The sequence below is a fragment of the Oncorhynchus keta genome, unplaced genomic scaffold (genome assembly GCF_023373465.1).
Source record: "Oncorhynchus keta strain PuntledgeMale-10-30-2019 unplaced genomic scaffold, Oket_V2 Un_contig_436_pilon_pilon, whole genome shotgun sequence".
Lineage (NCBI taxonomy): Eukaryota > Metazoa > Chordata > Actinopteri > Salmoniformes > Salmonidae > Oncorhynchus > Oncorhynchus keta.
The window spans coordinates 45,229-63,735 of NW_026287736.1; the positions used below are offsets into that span (position 1 = coordinate 45,229).

General features: G+C 45.7%; 1 protein-coding gene across 2 annotated transcripts in view; it reads left to right on the forward strand.

Moving 5' to 3' along the window:
* LOC127924616 (paralemmin-3-like) overlaps window positions 1-10,765 on the forward strand; it is a 40,508-nt gene extending 29,743 nt beyond the window's left edge. Inside the window, exons 5-8 of one of the 2 annotated variants that reach the window (XM_052509336.1) lie at window positions 4,009-4,081; window positions 6,974-7,007; window positions 7,304-7,360; window positions 8,124-8,820. In XM_052509336.1, coding sequence (XP_052365296.1) covers window positions 4,009-4,081; window positions 6,974-6,975 — 75 coding nt within the window. In that variant the 3' untranslated portion in view covers window positions 6,976-7,007; window positions 7,304-7,360; window positions 8,124-8,820. Of the gene's footprint in view, window positions 1-4,008; window positions 4,082-6,973; window positions 7,008-7,303; window positions 7,361-8,123 lie in introns of both variants that reach the window. The other variant, XM_052509335.1, reaches the window with a different exon arrangement.
* Window positions 10,766-18,507: the final 7,742 nt, after the last annotated feature.

Consider the following 18,507-nt stretch of genomic DNA (forward strand, 5'->3'; position numbering starts at 1 on the left):
ACTCACCACATTTGCTGCATAGGGCTACCTGTATACTCACCACATTACCTGCATAGGGCTACCTGTATACTCACGACATTACCTGCATAGGGCTACCTGTATACTCACTACATTACCTGTATAGGGCTACATGTATACTCACTACATTAGCTGCATAGGGCTACCTGTATACTCACTACATTACCTGTATAGGGCTACATGTATACTCACTACATTAGCTGCATAGGGCTACCTGTATACTCACGACATCACCTGTATAGGGCTACCTGTATACTCACTACATTAGCTGCATAGGGCTACCTGTATACTCACTACATTAGCTGCATAGGGCTACCTGTATACTCACGACATTACCTGCATAGGGCTACCTGTATACTCACTACATTAGCTGCATAGGGCTACCTGTATACTCACTACATTAGCTGCATAGGGCTACCTGTATACTCACGACATTAGCTGTATAGGGCTACATGTATACTCACTACATTACCTGTATAGGGCTACCTGTATACTCACTACATTACCTGTATAGGGCTACCTGTATACTCACGACATTACCTGTATAGGGCTACCTGTATACTCACCACATTAGCTGTATAGGGCTACATGTATACTCACTACATTACCTGTATAGGGCTACCTGTATACTCACTACATTACCTGTATAGGGCTACCTGTATACTCACTACATTAGCTGTATAGGCTACCTGTATACTCTCACTACATTAGCTGTATAGGCTACCTCTATACTCACTACATTAGCTGTATAGGGCTACCTGTATACTCTTACATTAGCTGTATAGGGCTACCTCTATACTCACTACATTAGCTGTATAGGGCTACCTGTATACTCACTACATTAGCTGTATAGGGCTACCTGTATACTCACTACATTAGCTGTATAGGGCTACCTCTATACTCACTACATTACCTGTGTAGGGCTTGTATACTCACTACATTAGCTGTATAGGGCTACCTGTATACTCACTACATTACCTGTATAGGGCTACATGTATACTCACCACATTACCTGTATAGGGCTACCTGTATACTCACCACATTACCTGTATAGGGCTACCTGTATACTCACCACATTACCTGTATAGGGCTACCTGTATACTCACTACGTTAACTGTATAGGGGCTACCTGTATACTCACTATGTTAACTGTATAGGGCTACCTGTATACTCACCACACTTACCTGTATAGGGCTACCTGTATACTCACCATTACCTGTATAGGGCTACCTGTATACTCACCACGTTACCTGTATAGGGCTGGCCTGTATACTCACCACGCTACCTGTATAGGGCTACATGTATACTCTTATAACTGTATAGGGCTACATGTATACTCACTATGGTAACTGTATAGGCTACATGTATACTAGATCCCACTACGTTACCTGTATAGGGCCACATGTATACTCACTACATTACCTGTATAGGGCTACATGTATACTCACTACATTACCTGTATAGGGCTACATGTATACTCACTACGTTACCTGTATAGGGCTACATGTATACTCACCACATTACCTGTATAGGGCTACATGTATACTCACCACGTTAACTGTATAGGGCTAGATACTTACTAGATACTCTCAATGCTTGGTTCACACCATAGATACCATACTCACCACACTTTCTTTCTAGGGCTTTCTATACTCTCAACTCTTATGTGTTGTGCTGTACATGCAGTGTGTTTGTAGGAGGCCAGCCTCACCTCATAGTCTACACAGTAGCTGTATGAAGACTCTTATTCTCTAAGACATTATAATATAATATAATAATATATGCCATTTAGCTGACGCTTTTATCCAAAGCGACTTACAGTCATGTGTGCATACATTCTACGTATGGGTGGTCCCGGGAATCGAACCCACTACCCTGGCGTTACAAGCGCCATGCTCTACCAACTGAGCCACAGAAGGACCACCCATTCTATACTCTCCATGTTGTCTGTCTAGGGTTGTGGCTGTTTGTTAGATCCCAGCTTCAGATTATACACCCACCTCTGACCTTAGTGGTTATAGTCTCTACACCTCGTAGTGGTTATAGTCTCTACACCTCGTAGGGGTTATAGTCTCTACACCTCGTAGGGGTTATAGTCTCTACACCTCGTAGGGGTTATAGTCTCTGCACCTCGTAGGGGTTATAGTCTCTGCACCTCGTAGGGGTCGTAGTCTCTGCACCTCGTAGGGGTCGTAGTCTCTGCACCTGGTAGGGGTCGTAGTCTCTGCACCTGGTAGGGGTCGTAGTCTCTGCACCTGGTAGGGGTCGTAGTCTCTGCACCTGGTAGGGGTCGTAGTCTCTGCACCTGGTAGGGGTCATAGTCTCTACACCTCGTAGGGGTCGTAGTCTCTGCACCTCGTAGGGTTCGTAGTCTATGCACCTCGTAGGGTTCGTAGTCTATGCACCTCGTAGGGGTCGTAGTCTCTGCACCTCGTAGGGGTCGTAGTCTCTGCACGGCGTAGGGGTCGTAGTCTCTGCATCTCGTAGGGGTCGTAGTCTCTGCATCTCGTAGGGGTCGTAGTCTCTGCACCTCGTAGGGGCCGTAGTCTCTGCACCTCGTAGGGGTTGTAGTCTCTGCACCTCGTAGGGGTCGTAGTCTATTCACCTCGTACGGGTTGTAGTCTCTGCACCTCGTAGGGGTTATAGTCTCTGCACCTCGTAGGGGTTATAGTCTCTGCACCTGGTAGGGGTCGTAGTCTCTGCACCTCGTAGGGGTCGTAGTCTCTGCACCTCGAAGGGGTCGTAGTCTCTGCACCTGGTAGGGGTCGTAGTCTCTGCACCTGGTAGGGGTCGTAGTCTCTGCACCTCGTAGTGGTTGTAGTCTCTGCACCTCGTAGGGGTCGTAGTCTCTGCACCTCGTAGGGGTCGTAGTCTCTGCACCTCGTAGGGGTCGTAGTCTCTGCACCTCGTAGGGGTCGTAGTCTCTGCACCTCGTAGGGGTCGTAGTCTCTGCACCTCGTAGGGGTCGTAGTCTCTACACCTCGTAGGGGTCGTAGTCTCTACACCTCGTAGGGGTTGTAGTCTCTGCACCTGGTAGGGGTTGTAGTCTCTGCACCTCGTAGGGTTTATAGTCTCTGCACCTCGTAATGGTTATAGTCTCTGCACCTCGTAGGGGTCGTAGTCTCTGCACCTGGTAGGGGTCGTAGTCTCTGCACCTCGTAGTGGTCGTAGTCTCTGCACCTCGTAGGGGTCGTAGTCTCTGCACCTCGTAGGGGTCGATAGTCTCTGCACCTCGTAGGGGTCGATAGTCTCTGCACCTCGTAGGGGTCGTAGTCTCTGCACCTCGTAGGGTCGTAGTCTCTGCACCTCGTAGGGCCGAGTCTCTACACCTCGTAGGGGTCGTAGTCTCTACACCTCGTAGGGGTTGTAGTCTCTACACCTCGTAGTGGTTATAGTCTCTACACCTCGTAGGGGTTATAGTCTCTACACCTCGTAGGGGTTATAGTCTCTACACCTCGTAGGGGTTATAGTCTCTACACCTCGTAGGGGTTATAGTCTCTACACCTCGTAGGGGTTATAGTCTCTACACCTCGTAGGGGTTATAGTCTCTACACCTCGTAGGGGTTATAGTCTCTACACCTCGTAGGGGTTATAGTCTCTACACCTCGTAGGGGTTATAGTCTCTACACCTCGTAGGGGTTATAGTCTCTGCACCTCGTAGGGGTTATAGTCTCTACACCTCGTAGGGGTTATAGTCTCTACACCTCGTAGGGGTTATAGTCTCTACACCTCGTAGGGGTTATAGTCTCTACACCTCGTAGGGGTTGTAGTCTCTGCACCTCGTAGGGGTTATAGTCTCTACACCTCGTAGGGGTTATAGTCTCTACACCTCGTAGGGGTTATAGTCTCTGTACCTCGTAGTGTATTTACATGTATTGTAAGTTTCTTATAGCACTACCTTTTTATCAACGTGAGGTTAAAAGTGAATGTTTTTTTCTGGCTGAGGTTGGAACCGAACGCTAAAGAACTGTGTGTCTGTGTGTGTGTCAGGTTGCAGACAGAGAGTCAACGGTTAACGGAGGAGGAGGAGAAGCTGGAGCAGCAGATGGAAGATGGCCGAGCTGTGAGTGACACACACACTGTCTTACTATACTTGTGAAGACCTTTTGGGGACCAACAATTGATTCACATTTTTCCCCTAAACTTTTTCCCCTAATTCTAATCCTAAAATATATTTTTTTACAAGTCAGGACTGGCCTCACTTGGTTTACTACTCTTGTGAGGACATCTGGCACTAAAATGTGCACACCTACACACACCTACAGACACAGAGAGAATTAGGATGGCCAAGCTGTGAGTAACGCACATAAACACTCACTGATGCACGCAGACCAATTGAATGGGCTAGCTAGAATACATGCTAGAACAAGTAGCCCCGATCATTACGTCCGTTCTTCCCACCAGTCCTGACCGACGAGGCTCCTTTCAGAGGAATAATACATTTTCCCATAATAATACGTCCATGTAGCTTTGATGTAGCACCTCTCGTTCAGAGGCAGGAGCTTTACCAAGACCAAGCCCTCCTTGCATCAACAATGTACCATGCAGCTTTGATGTAGCACCTCTCGTTCAGAGGCAGGAGCTTTACCAAGACCAAGCCCTCCTTGCATCAACAATGTACCATGCAGCTTGATGATGTAGCACCATGCAGCTTTGATGTAGCATTCAGAGGCAGGAGCTTTACCAAGACCAAGCCCTCCTTGCATCAACAATGTACCATGCAGCTTTGATGTAGCACCTCTCGTTCAGAGGCAGGAGCTTTACCAAGACCAAGCCCTCCTTGCATCAACAATGTACCATGCAGCTTTGATGTAGCACCTCTCGTTCAGAGGCAGGAGCTTTACCAAGACCAAGCCCTCCTTGCATCAACAATGTACCATGCAGCTTTGATGTAGCACCTCTCGTTCAGAGGCAGGAGCTTTACCAAGACCAAGCCCTCCTTGCATCAACAATGTACCATGCAGCTTTGATGTAGCACCTCTCGTTCAGAGGCAGGAGCTTTACCAAGACCAAGCCCTCCTTGCATCAACAATGTACCATGCAGCTTTGATGTAGCACCTCTCGTTCAGAGGCAGGAGCTTTACCAAGACCAAGCCCTCCTTGCATCAACAATGTACCATGCAGCTTTGATGTAGCACCTCTCGTTCAGAGGCAGGAGCTTTACCAAGACCAAGCCCTCCTTGCATCAACAATGTACCATGCAGCTTTGATGTAGCACCTCTCGTTCAGAGGCAGGAGCTTTACCAAGACCAAGCCCTCCTTGCATCAACAATGTACCATGCAGCTTTGATGTAGCACCTCTCGTTCAGAGGCAGGAGCTTTACCAAGACCAAGCCCTCCTTGCATCAACAATGTACCATGCAGCTTTGATGTAGCACCTCTCGTTCAGAGGCAGGAGCTTTACCAAGACCAAGCCCTCCTTGCATCAACAATGTACCATGCAGCTTTGATGTAGCACCTCTCGTTCAGAGGCAGGAGCTTTACCAAGACCAAGCCCTCCTTGCATCAACAATGTACCATGCAGCTTTGATGTAGCACCTCTCGTTCAGAGGCAGGAGCTTTACCAAGACCAAGCCCTCCTTGCATCAACAATGTACCATGCAGCTTTGATGTAGCACCTCTCGTTCAGAGGCAGGAGCTTTACCAAGACCAAGCCCTCCTTGCATCAACAATGTACCATGCAGCTTTGATGTAGCACCTCTCGTTCAGAGGCAGGAGCTTTACCAAGACCAAGCCCTCCTTGCATCAACAATGTACCATGCAGCTTTGATGTAGCACCTCTCGTTCAGAGGCAGGAGCTTTACCAAGACCAAGCCCTCCTTGCATCAACAATGTACCATGCAGCTTTGATGTAGCACCTCTCGTTCAGAGGCAGGAGCTTTACCAAGACCAAGCCCTCCTTGCATCAACAATGTACCATGCAGCTTTGATGTAGCACCTCTCGTTCAGAGGCAGGAGCTTTACCAAGACCAAGCCCTCCTTGCATCAACAATGTACCATGCAGCTTTGATGTAGCACCTCTCGTTCAGAGGCAGGAGCTTTACCAAGACCAAGCCCTCCTTGCATCAACAATGTACCATGCAGCTTTGATGTAGCACCTCTCGTTCAGAGGCAGGAGCTTTACCAAGACCAAGCCCTCCTTGCATCAACAATGTACCACTTAGACGTGTGTGATCGCTCCACCTCAAGGCAACTGTGACTGTTTACCTCAGAATGACCTTGTATTTTACAACAAAGAATTCTCCTCCTCTTCAAGTCTTTTGTTCTTATGTTTGTATTTCTTCTCCTAACCTTTGATTTTAGAGGTTGTAGAGACGGGAATCGCACGCCGAGCGTGTTGTTTAGTCTCGTAGCCAAGGAGCAGACCTGTGAAGGTTGACTCGTATGATAGTGGGGGTTTTTGTGGCATGGCAGAGATGGGGCTACCCTCAACACTGAGCTTTTGTTATAAAGGGGTTGTCCTCCCACCCTCTTTAAAGGTCGACTCGGTGATCCGACGTAGAAGCAGAAAGTAAAACAGCATAGTGGGTCAATTTCCGTAACAACTAAGAGCGCTGAAGCGCGAGGCTCAACTTATATGCTGTTTCGGTGCCCTGGCTACCAGGCTGTAACTGAGAGAACCCCGTACACACGCGCAGATACTGTGTGAGAGGGAAGTCTTTGCATCTCACTCATCTCAATATCTGCGGTGCTGCTTGTGGCAACGTCATTTCACTGAGTCTACTTTTTTAAAGTAGGGATATTAGGTATTGAGTAGTCGCTGGTGGATGCTGGGCCCTAAAGTCTCATTAGCTCCCTCTTGTGGGTTGAAAATGCGTGAATGACATTGCTCATCTACCCTTTTATAATGGCATTCCTCATCTAGGGTCACGGTTACAACTTGAGACTGAAAATAATAAAAGAATGGTATGTGGTTGGAGTGTCTAACCCCGCCCCTGTCTGTCTCCTCCAATAGAATGCAGCGGTGGTGGTGGTGGAGGCTACAGCAGGTAGGTGTCACCCGTCTCTGAATGAATGAGTGACTGTCTAGCTGTCACCACCGGTTACTGTTGGCAACCGCTGGTAGCAGTCGTTGCTCCAGCTTGATATTACTTGACCCAATCAATTGAATTGTTGAAAGATAAAATAATACATCTTTGTTTCTGTTTGAGTTGGTAATGAATGTGATGTGTGGTAAAAAGACATCGTAAATAACCCAATAGATTTGAACAGAATCGGGACAGTTGAATGTTGGGCTTAATAAACACTGATTTAAAAAGAGTCTTATTTCCATATATTCCCACAGAAGCAGACCAAGCAGTTATCTTGGAGAATGGACAGGAAGAAGTAGAGGCTGAATCCGGTAAGGGGTTAACAATGTTACCTTCATCTCTCCTTTACTCTGAATCAACTGAAATGGGTTCTAGTCCCAGAAGACACTACAGACTGTACTGGTCTTTGATGGTATTTGTATTACAAAGGCAATACGTTGTATTCATTCGTCAGTGGAAGTTCATACATGCATACAGTATCTATGCATTTGAATGAGATGGAATACATATAAATTGATGCTGATGAAGAATCTCATGTGTAAAGTTATCAGGGGAAAGCATAGAAATAGAATTTCTAGAACGTGAAAATTCCTTTAGACCACTGCTGTTTGGCTGCACCATGATGGGTCTAGTAATTCTATTTCTATGGGGCAAAGAGCACACAACACAAGCCAAGTCAGTGGAAATGTTCTGGTTGGTTGGATTCAGGGTCACAGGGATGGGCAACATGCCTTTGGCTTGGTGCTGAAATGTCACTCCTATCATTAGGACCTTCTGTCATGAGTCCAGAACAGCGTTGATTCTGGAAGCTGCTCTCTCTTCACTTCTTTTAGATTTCTAATATCACTCGTCCCATTGGCCGGCCTCTTTTCTTGTCTTTCTCCTTTACTCTCCATAACTTTCTCCAAGTTTCTACAAATGTTCCACTCTCCTGCCTCTTCCGTGCTCACTACTCTAGCTGGACTTTCCAGAGCTTGGTAAGATTAATGTGCATCCTTGCCAAGGGTCTTGCTGATAGAAGACTGGGAAGATGAGTGAAACATTTCTAACTATGATCTGTCTGTCTTGTCACAGTTTTAGGAACAGTTGAGGCAGCACTATTGGAACGAGCTGAGATCCTCACCAATGGGAGAGGAGAGGGGAGGGGCAAGCTGCTACCCACAATGCATCAGAGGAGGGCGGACTGCACAACGGCACCAACGGTCCAGTGACGGTCGTCCCTGAAGATGGTGCCATTACCATGACGTTCCTGGGGTTCACGGAGACGGAGCCAGGCGAGGCTCCGGTAATCGAAGAAGGCGGACTGATCATGATGCGAGCGGAGCGAGTGATTATCAATGACGAGGGAGACGAGCTGGCAAATGATCTTTCCTCTACGGGTCAGGAACAGGAAGTTGACTCGGCTGCGTCCAATCAGAGGTCAGAATCTCCTGAGGAAGGAGGAATTGAGGAGGCGAAACCAGAGACAACTCCTGAAGAGTCCTCAGAAGTAGCAAAAGAGACTGAGACAGAGGCAGACACAGTAACTAGAGATTTAGGAGAAGGACAGATGGACCCCGTAACTAGAGATTTAGGAGAAGGACAGATGGACCCCGTAACTAGAGATTTAGGAGAAGGACAGATGGACATAGTAACTAGAGATTTAGGAGAAGGACAGATGGACACAGTAATAGGAGATTTAGGAGAAGGACAGATGGACCCCGTAACTAGAGATTTAGGAGAAGGACAGATGGACCCCGTAACTAGAGATTTAGGAGAAGGACAGATGGACCCCGTAACTAGAGATTTAGGAGAAGGACAGATGGACCCCGTAACTAGAGATTTAGGAGAAGGACAGATGGACATAGTAACTAGAGATTTAGGAGAAGGACAGATGGACATAGTAATAGGAGATTTAGGAGAAGGACAGATGGACATAGTAACTAGAGATTTAGGAGAAGGACAGATGGACACAGTAATAGGAGATTTAGGAGAAGGACAGATGGAGGGTGTGGGAAACAGTGGTGGAGAGGAAGAGGCACAGCCAGTAGAGGAAGCTCCTGTGTCTGACTTGCAGGCCCCAGATGGCGTTGGGGCTGCCGTTCCCGTCTACTCTGAGACCTTACTCACCCCCAGGCCCGACGCAGAGGGAGAGGCTGCAGGCGAGCCGGCAGAGGGCGATGTGGAAGTGAAGACTGAAGTGGAAGTCGAGGGGGAAGAGGAGGCCTCGGTGGCCCCAGAATCAGCCATCCTCCCTGGGGGCCAGTTCCTGGAGGTGTCCCTAGTGGAGCCCCGGACTGAGCCAGAGCAGGAGCCCCTGCTGTTCCCATCCAAGGCCCAGACCCTGGCCTTGGGGGAGCAGGCTCCAGCCGCCCCAGAGACACTGACCGCTACCAGGGGAGAGGCGGAGGGAGGGGTCGATGTGGCTCCCAAACGCAAGACCTGCCAGTGCTGCTCTGTCATGTGATCAATCATTTCATTCGCTCTCTATCTCTACCAAATTCTCCAATGCTTTCTCTGTCTAATACTACAAGAGGGACTTGAGTCTGCCTCTAACACTGTGAATGATGGGGGGTGGTAAGATGGTGTTATTACTGAAGTGCCTTGTGGATCTCCTTCCCTAAGGGTATAGCTCAGTTACCCATCCAGAGGAACCTGGGTTTTGTTCAGTAGGGCGAAGTGCTTTGAAATGAAAATTCAAAACCATTGTTTTTCTTATTGGACCAGGTCCAGGTAGGCCCTCCCTGTTCGAGTCAGTTTTTTTCTTTTGATGAACACAACCCTGATGAACACAACCCTGATGAACACAACCCTGATGAACACAACCCTGATGAACACAACCCTGATGGACACAACCCTGATGAACACAACCCTGATGAACACAAACCTGATGAACACAACCCTGATGAACACAACCCTGTTAGCCTTGGCTGTGTTACTGTTGGCTGGTACTGAGAATGAAAGACCAGTCTTGATCCATTATGCTGTATCTTACAAGGGAAATGCTTATCGAAGGCCCTTATCATCTTTTGTCCAATGCAAGGCCTGAGGATTGAATCATGACCAGTACAGTAGGTATGTGTCAGAAAGGCCTGAGGATTGAATCATGACCAGTACAGTAGGTATGTGTCAGAAAGGCCTGAGGATTGAATCATGACCAGTACAGTAGGTATGTGTCAGAAAGGCCTGAGGATTGAATCATGACCAGTACAGTAGGTATGTGTCAGAAAGGCCTGAGGATTGAATCATGACCAGTACAGTAGGTATGTGTCAGAAAGGCCTGAGGATTGAATCATGACCAGTACAGTAGGTATGTGTCAGAAAGGCCTGAGGATTGAATCATGACCAGTACAGTAGGTATGTGTCAGAAAGGCCTGTGGTTTGAATCATGACCAGTACAGTAGGTATGTGTCACAAATGAAACCCTAGTCCTAACAAAGTGCTCTACTGTTAACCAGGGTCTGTGGGCTCTGGTTGAAAGTAGGTCACTGAGTGTACAAAACATTAGGAACACCTGCTCTTTCCATGACAGACTGACCAGGTGAAAGCTATGATCCCTTATTGATGTCACTTGTTAAATCCACTTGCACATGGATTGTGCATGAGGGTCAATGGGCAAGCAACCTATTGAAATGTCTTTGAACAGGGTTTGGTAACAGGTGTCAGGTGCACCGGTTTCAGTGTTAAGAACTGCAACAGCTTTCTGTGTGGATTAAGAAAGGACCCCACTCAAAGGACAGCCAACCAACTTGACACAACTGTGGGAAGCATTGTAGTCAACATGTTTTAATCTTATTTTGGTCCATTATCAATTGTTAAAGGGAAAGTATGTTTTTATATCTAAATTCTATGCATTTTATTTTCTCTGTGTATTTTCCATAGAATACAAACAGTACTCTGACATGTATATAACCACCATGAAATCAAGTGGCAGTGGGGTTTATGTATATCTTTCTTTCAACAGGATACTTTTGAACTATTCAATAATGGTTTAGTGATTAAACTGACACTTGTGAAATATTATTTGATGTCCTGTCTCCTGTCTCACCATTTGTCAACATTGGACAATGAAAAACTACCATGTTGCTCCATTCTAAGCTAAAACACACAGATTATGGAGTAACCTTTGATGGGAAGAGTCCAAACACACAACGGTGCATCCCAAATGGCACCCCGCTCCCTTCATAGTGCACTACCTTTGACCAGGTCCCTTGGGCACTACCTTTGACCAGGGCTCTTGGGCATTAGGGTGCCATTTGGGATGCAGACACTAACTTTTTCCCACACAGGCTTTTTGCCACACCAGTGCTCTGAACATAGCAAAGGTCAATTGTATTTTATAAACTGTGTGGTTTGTGCCCTGGATGCTGATTGTCTGATAGCTGTGGTATATCAGACCGTATACCACGGGTATGACAAAACCAGTCATTTGTTTCCTTGGTACCCAGTTTATAATAGCAATAAGACACCTCAGGGGTTTGTGGTATGTGGCCAATATATCATGGCCTGTATCCAGGCACTCCGTGTTGATTCGTGCATAAGAACAGCCTTTAGCCGTGGTATATTGGCCAAATACCACACCCCTCTCGTGCCTTATTACTTAAGTATGCTATACCAAAGCAATACTGTCTGTAGAAAAAACCCTTACTAAGAAATGTATTCATTGGGAGAGTATAAAAATGGGGCAGCAGGTAGCCTAGTGGCTAAGAGCATTGGGACAGTAACCAAAAGATCACTGGTTCGAATAAGCACACAACTGTACATGAGATGAGCATTAAAAAAAGCTTTTTATTTTTGCAATCCTGGAATTTGCCATAGAAAGGAGTCATTTTCCTGGCACTATAACTGTCCAACTTTCTGACATTTGAAGAACATTTGACCATAGCAGGACAGCAGAGCTTTGACTGGACCCCTCTATCCCAGCACCAGTGTTCTATACACACAGACACATCAATGAAGTATAGACATACTGTTGATATAGAAATACAAGATAAATATAGTGATACATGTTTTAGATATGATAGATATAGTGAAACCTAGATACTGAAGCCATGTTCGCTCTATATGCCACAGCTCTCCTAGGCTTCCTGTCTTCGAGCCAATCAGCTCCTGCTGCTGCACTAGGCTGTGAGGACCTCCTTGGATCCACCACAACTAGGCCAGCAGCTCTTGGGAAGATGGGCCCTCGTCTTAGACAGTGTGAGCCACCCCTGGTATTACTCAACCATATTAGCTCTCAAGGTAGCACCCTATTCCCTACATGGCACCCTCTTCCCTGTATGTAGAGCACTGCTTTTGTCCGTGGTCTAAATTAAAGCTTTATATAGGGAATCGGGTGCCATTTTGGATTAAATTGCATTTTACTTGTCATTCCCCATTTATTCATTGTAATTGTTTTTTATAGTTTAAAAAAAATATTGTGATTGTTTCTATTTTTTTGTGGCTGCTGTATGAAAACCAATAATAACCACATCTCTTCTCTCACAGAGAGAAGACAGTCACCATGGAGTTTACATCTGCTACCAACACCAGAACCGGAACCGGCATGGCGGCTGGTGCAAGTAGTGTATATACCCGACAGCATCTCCATTTGGCAACAGCACCTTCCAGTTAGACATGAGGGGCTTTTGGAACATCACTGGGGTCTCCCTGGAGACCTCCTGCCCAGACTTCCTGGTGATGAGGTGGGTAGCATGATTAACTACAGTACCCATAATGCTCTGTGTAACATAAACCTGTTTGGTCTCATTAAAGATGTTATTCAAGCTAAGGTAATGGTATCTCATCTCCTTTTCAATACAAGGTGAGCTCCGTAATAAGGGTGTCCACGGAGCTGTATTTCCTGAGGAAGGTGGAGGACGGGACGGGACAGAGGTGGAGGTGGAGGAGGACAGAGGTGGAGGAAATGGAGGAGTTCAGGAAACGTGGCGTTCTTCCCGTCGCCAGTGCTGATGTATCTTGGGAAATCCCTCTGTGATTCCTCTCGTCCCTGATTCCCTGCCCTCTTAAGACGGGTAGAAGAAGACCCATCAATGTGATGGAAGTATAGATTCTGGGAGAGATGTGGTGACACTTTTTTTTTTTGTTTCTGTATGTACTGTTTGTCAATGTACTGTATGCTTGTACTGTACTGAATGATTCATCATACTCTGTCTTCCTGGCTTCTTTAACTGATTTAATGACATTCATTGAGTTAAAGTCCTAGAGCTTCAGTTAATTCACAGAGACAGTGGAATCCAGTAGGGATGTTCACAGCAAATTCTTCAGCATTGAATCAACTCTGAGTGTTCAATTTAACACTTTTCCAGAGTCTATAGGGTCCACACTATTCAGAGCTAAAATTTTGTTAGGAGCTGATGCCATTACACTTTCTCAGTGTTAAGGCCTGCAGTTTTACAGGAGCTCGTTTTGGGTGTTGACTATTTGAATCAGGTGTGCCAGTTCAGGGTTAAAACAAAAATGTGAACCGTCTGGGGGGCGAGGAGAGGGTTGGGAAACCATGTAGTAGAGAACGCTGTCGGGCTTCACTTTTAGCTTACTCATCAGATTCTTCTGCTGTGGTGTTATAAACCTAAATATTCCCCACCCCAAATATTTTCGATAGAATGTTGTCACGTTTTAAGAGTATTTAGGTTTTGAAAGATATTTGTATATTGTGTATTTTGAAGTACAGTACCAGTCAACACACCTACTCATTCAAGGGTTTTTCTTCATTTTTACTGTTTTCTACATTGTAGAATAAAAGTGAAGACATCAAAACTATGAAATAACACATATGGAATCATTGTAGTAACCTAAAAAGTGTTAAACAAATCCAAATATATTTTAGATTCTTTAAAAGTAGCCACCCTTAGCCTTGATGACAGCTTTGCACACTATTGGAAGTCTCTAAACCAGCTTCACAATGTAGTCACCTGGAATGCATTTCAATTAACAGGTGTGCCTTGTTAATTTGTGAAATGTATTTTCTTCTTAATATGTTTGAGCCAATCAGTTGTGTTGTGACAAGTTAGGGGTGGTATACAGAAGATGGCCCTATTTGGTAAAATACCAAGTCCATATTATGGCAAGAACAGCTCAAATAAGCAAAGAGATACGACAGTCCATCATTACTTTACAAGACATGAAGGTCAGTCAATCTGGAAAATCAACCAACTCTAAACCATAGGGTTTTACAAGCCAAACTTTTCTTCTCAACAAAGGCAGAATCTCTACGAACAATACAAACCTGTTTTTATCCAGGAGTTCCAATTTCCACAACTAGGCATTTATAGACATGAAAGTAAAAGTTAGAATTGTTAAATAAATACCTCGTTGCGGTACGATGCTAAACCACACCAGTGTTCTGAACATACAACAGGTTAATTGCACTTCGTATTGTACCAGAGCAATTCTTAAAATGTTATTTCACCTTTATTTAACCAGGTAGGCTAGTTGAGAAAAAGTTCTCATTTACAACTGCGGCCTGGCCAAGATAAAGCAAAACAGAGTTACACATGGGATAAACAAACGTATAGTCAATAACACAATTGATACACTGTATGTCTGCAGAAAAACTAGGAGAATCCTAGAAGTGTTAGGAGAACACTAGAAGAGTTAGGAGAACACTAGGAGAGCACTAGAAGAGTTAGGAGAACACTAGGAGAGCACTAGAAGAACACTAGAAGAGTTAGGAGAACACTAAAAGAATTAGGAGAACACTAGGAGAGCACTAGAAGAACACTAGAAGAGTTAGGAGAACACTAAAAGAATTAGGAGAACACTAGAACAACTAGGAGAACACTAGAAGAGTTAGGAGAACACTAGAAGAATTAGGAGAACACTAGAAAAACTAGGAGAACACTAGAAAAACTAGGAGAACACTAGAAGAGTTAGGAGAACACTAGAAGAGTTAGGAGAACACGAGAAGAGTTAGGAGAACACTAGGAGAGCACTAGAAGAGTTAGGAGAACACTAGAAGAGTTAGGAGAACACTAGACGTAAATGAGTCTCATGGATTGTTTCATGTTTGACACTATGGAATAATGTCTCAGATAAAAGCATGCAACTTTTCACCAGATAAGCACAGAACATAGATGAACAAAAAGTATAGTTTTTATTTCGCAACCTTGGAATTGCCTTGGAAAAGTGCCAGTTTACTGGTACTCTGCAACTGTGGAACTTTCTGACATTGAAGAACATTGTACCATAGCAGAGCTATAAGACTGGACCCCTCTATCCCAGCACCAGTGTTCCATACACACAGACACATCAATGACACATAGACATACAGTAGATAGATGCTGTAGGTATAGTGATACATATAAATATATAGGATAGATATAGTGATACATATCGTAGATTCTATAGCTATAGATAGACCCACAGTAGATAGATATACTGGTGAATAGATATAGTGAGACCTAGACACTGAAGCCATGTTCGCTCTATGTGCCACGACTCTCCTGTACTTCCTGCCTTTTAGCCAATCAGCTCCTGCTGCAGCTCTAGCCTGTGAGGACCTCCTTAAGCCCATGGATCCACCACGACTAGACCAGCAGCTCTTGAGGAAATGGGCCCTCGTCGCAGGCAGCCTGAGCCACCCTGCATCCCTGGAGAGTCTCAAGGTAGCACCCTATCCACTATGTGGCACCCTATTCCCTAGAACCCTTTGCGGATCCTGGTCCAAAGTTAAAACAAGGAATAGGCCTGGAAAAATGTAACCACTCTCAAATTCATAGACAGAGCTATGGAAGCAAGGACTGACCATCCAAGGTATCACAATTATAGTTTTAAGCATATTTTGAGGCATTTACAATATTTACAAAACATTGGATTAAAACAAGCTTATATTTGGGGTTCTGTATGGGGTGTGACAGTTGAACTAAGCTCATGAGGCATTTATAAGTTCTATTCTTCAAGAATCAATGGGTACATATCATAAATATCATAAATCATAATAATATCATAAATGTTTAAGTCCAAAAATGGATGTAACATCTGCAGATTGCCCCCTTTAAATAGATTTTTAGCACACTTGTCAACTAGGCTACATTTAACCTGCCTTTCCACGTTCATTGTACCGGTAATTGTTCTGTGACAAGTTTGTATGTTGTATGGATTGTTTCTATAGTGGTTTTCTGTATGAAAACGAATAATAATCACATCTCATCCCTCTCACAGACCAGAGACGGTATCACCATGGAGTTTTCTACCCCCAACACCACCCAGAACTCCACCCCCCAACACCACCCAGAACCCCAACACCACCCAGAACCCCAACACCACCCAGAACCCCAACACCACCCAGAACTCCAACACCACCCAGAACTCCAACACCACCCAGAACCCCAACACCACCCAGAACCCCAACACCACCCAGAACCCCAACACCACCCAGAACCCCAACACCACCCAGAACCCCAACACCACCCAGAACCCCAACACCACCCAGAACCCCAACACCACCCAGAACCCCAACACCACCCAGAACTCCAACACCACCCAGAACCCCAACACCACCCAGAACCCCAACACCACCCAGAACCCCCAGAACTCCAACACCACCCACAACACCACCCAGAACCCCAACACCACCCAGAACCACCAGAACACCACCCAGAACCCAACACCACCCAGAACCAACACCACCCAGAACCCAACACCACCCAGAACCCCAACACCACCCAGAACCCCAACACCACCCAGAACCCCAACACCACCCAGAACTCCAACACCACCCAGAACCCCAACACCACCCAGAACTCCAACACCACCACAACCGTCCACTACACCCAGACTAACCATTTCGGCAGCCGTTGCGAGTCTCTAACCTACAATATCTCACTCATCAACGGCAACAGCACCTTCCAGTTCGACGTGGGGGGCCGATTCAACCTCACTGGGGTCTTCCTGGAGACCTCCTGCCCAGATTGTCTGGTGATGAAGTGGGTCATTTATAGAATTGTACATTTGAGCCATTTTAGCAGACACTCTTATCCAGAACAACTTACTGTTAGGGGGTATTCCAGTGTTTTTCAACTCTGGTCCAGGTGTACCCACGTTTCTGTTGTAGATCCACGCAAACACACCTGATTCTACTAGTCAACTAATCACCAAGGCCTTGACAAGTTGAATCAGGTGTGGTTGCCCAGGGCTACAGCAAGAATGTGTACCGTTGGGGGGTAGATTAGGACTGGAGTTGAGAAACACTGGTGTAGGCTATTCAGCTCAGGTCAGGTAGGTAGAAACAACCACATTCTGCATTACAATCACTGCAAGTGAACCGTTCTTCAAAACACCCACTGGGCACAGAAGTCATTTCACTGAAATGACGTGGAAACAACATTGATTCAACCAGTGTGTGTCCAGTGGATAGCCTCTATCACCCTCAAACTCAACTCTGGACCTCTAATCAGGGACTGATTTAGACTTGGGACACCAGGTGGGTGAAATGAATTATCAGGTAGAACAGAAGAACCAGCAGGCTCTGGATCTCGTAGGGTAAGAGTTGAATTCGCTCTATCAGCTAAACCAGTGACAGGGAGAAAAACAAGTGCTGGTACAAGTGAAGTACAAGAAGAAAGGAAAAGCACAACAGTAAAGTATAATGATTTTTTTAGGTGGGAGGTGAGCTCCAGGAGGAGGGAGTCCACGGACCTGTACCTGCTGAGGAAGACGGAGGGTGGGAGAGAGGTAGAGGAAGAGGAGATGGAAGAGTTCAGGAAACAGGTGGAGTGTATGGGGCTGCCGCCGCCAGTGGTAATGGAGCCGGGGGATGCCCTCTGTGGTTCCTATCAGCTCCCCTGGAAACACTGAGGACGAGGAGAAGAAGACGAAGCTCGATCAGAGAGTGGGGGCCCTGAGACCGATGTAGAGACACGTTTTCTGTCGTCTGTTTTGTAATCCAACATTTCTGTGTTTACTGTTTGTCGATGACCTGTAGAATTTTGAGGGGGAAAAGATGCACGATTTGTCATATTATTCTGTCTTCTTTGCTTCTTTAACAGATGTAATTACGTTCACAGACTGATTTAATGTCCCAGAGTTGAAGCTGATTCACAGAGACAGTGGGATCCAGCGGGAATGTCGGGACGACATTCGGACTCTATGCACAATGGGAAAGAAAAGTATTTTATAATTGGATTACTTTTGTATAATTTGGCATAACCTCATTTGTCCATATGCATTAAAGTGCTCATACTGTTAATTCTCAGATTAAACTGGATGGAACAGTGAACAATTAGTCATTTGTGAAAGAGAGAGAGAGAGAGAGAGAGAGTGTTTCTGCAGATGTGGCGTGTGCACAAGCAAGGGGGGAAATGTGGGTGTGAGTACGGACATGGACAGGACCAGGGAGAGAGTAACCTACTTTCAGAACTATTGGGTACATGGTCCTACTTGGGTACTTGGTTCTGATTAGACATGACGTACCTGTAGGATCGACGTCCCAAATCCCACAATAAGAATAAGAAGGTCCCCTGTAGATCAGGAACGTTCC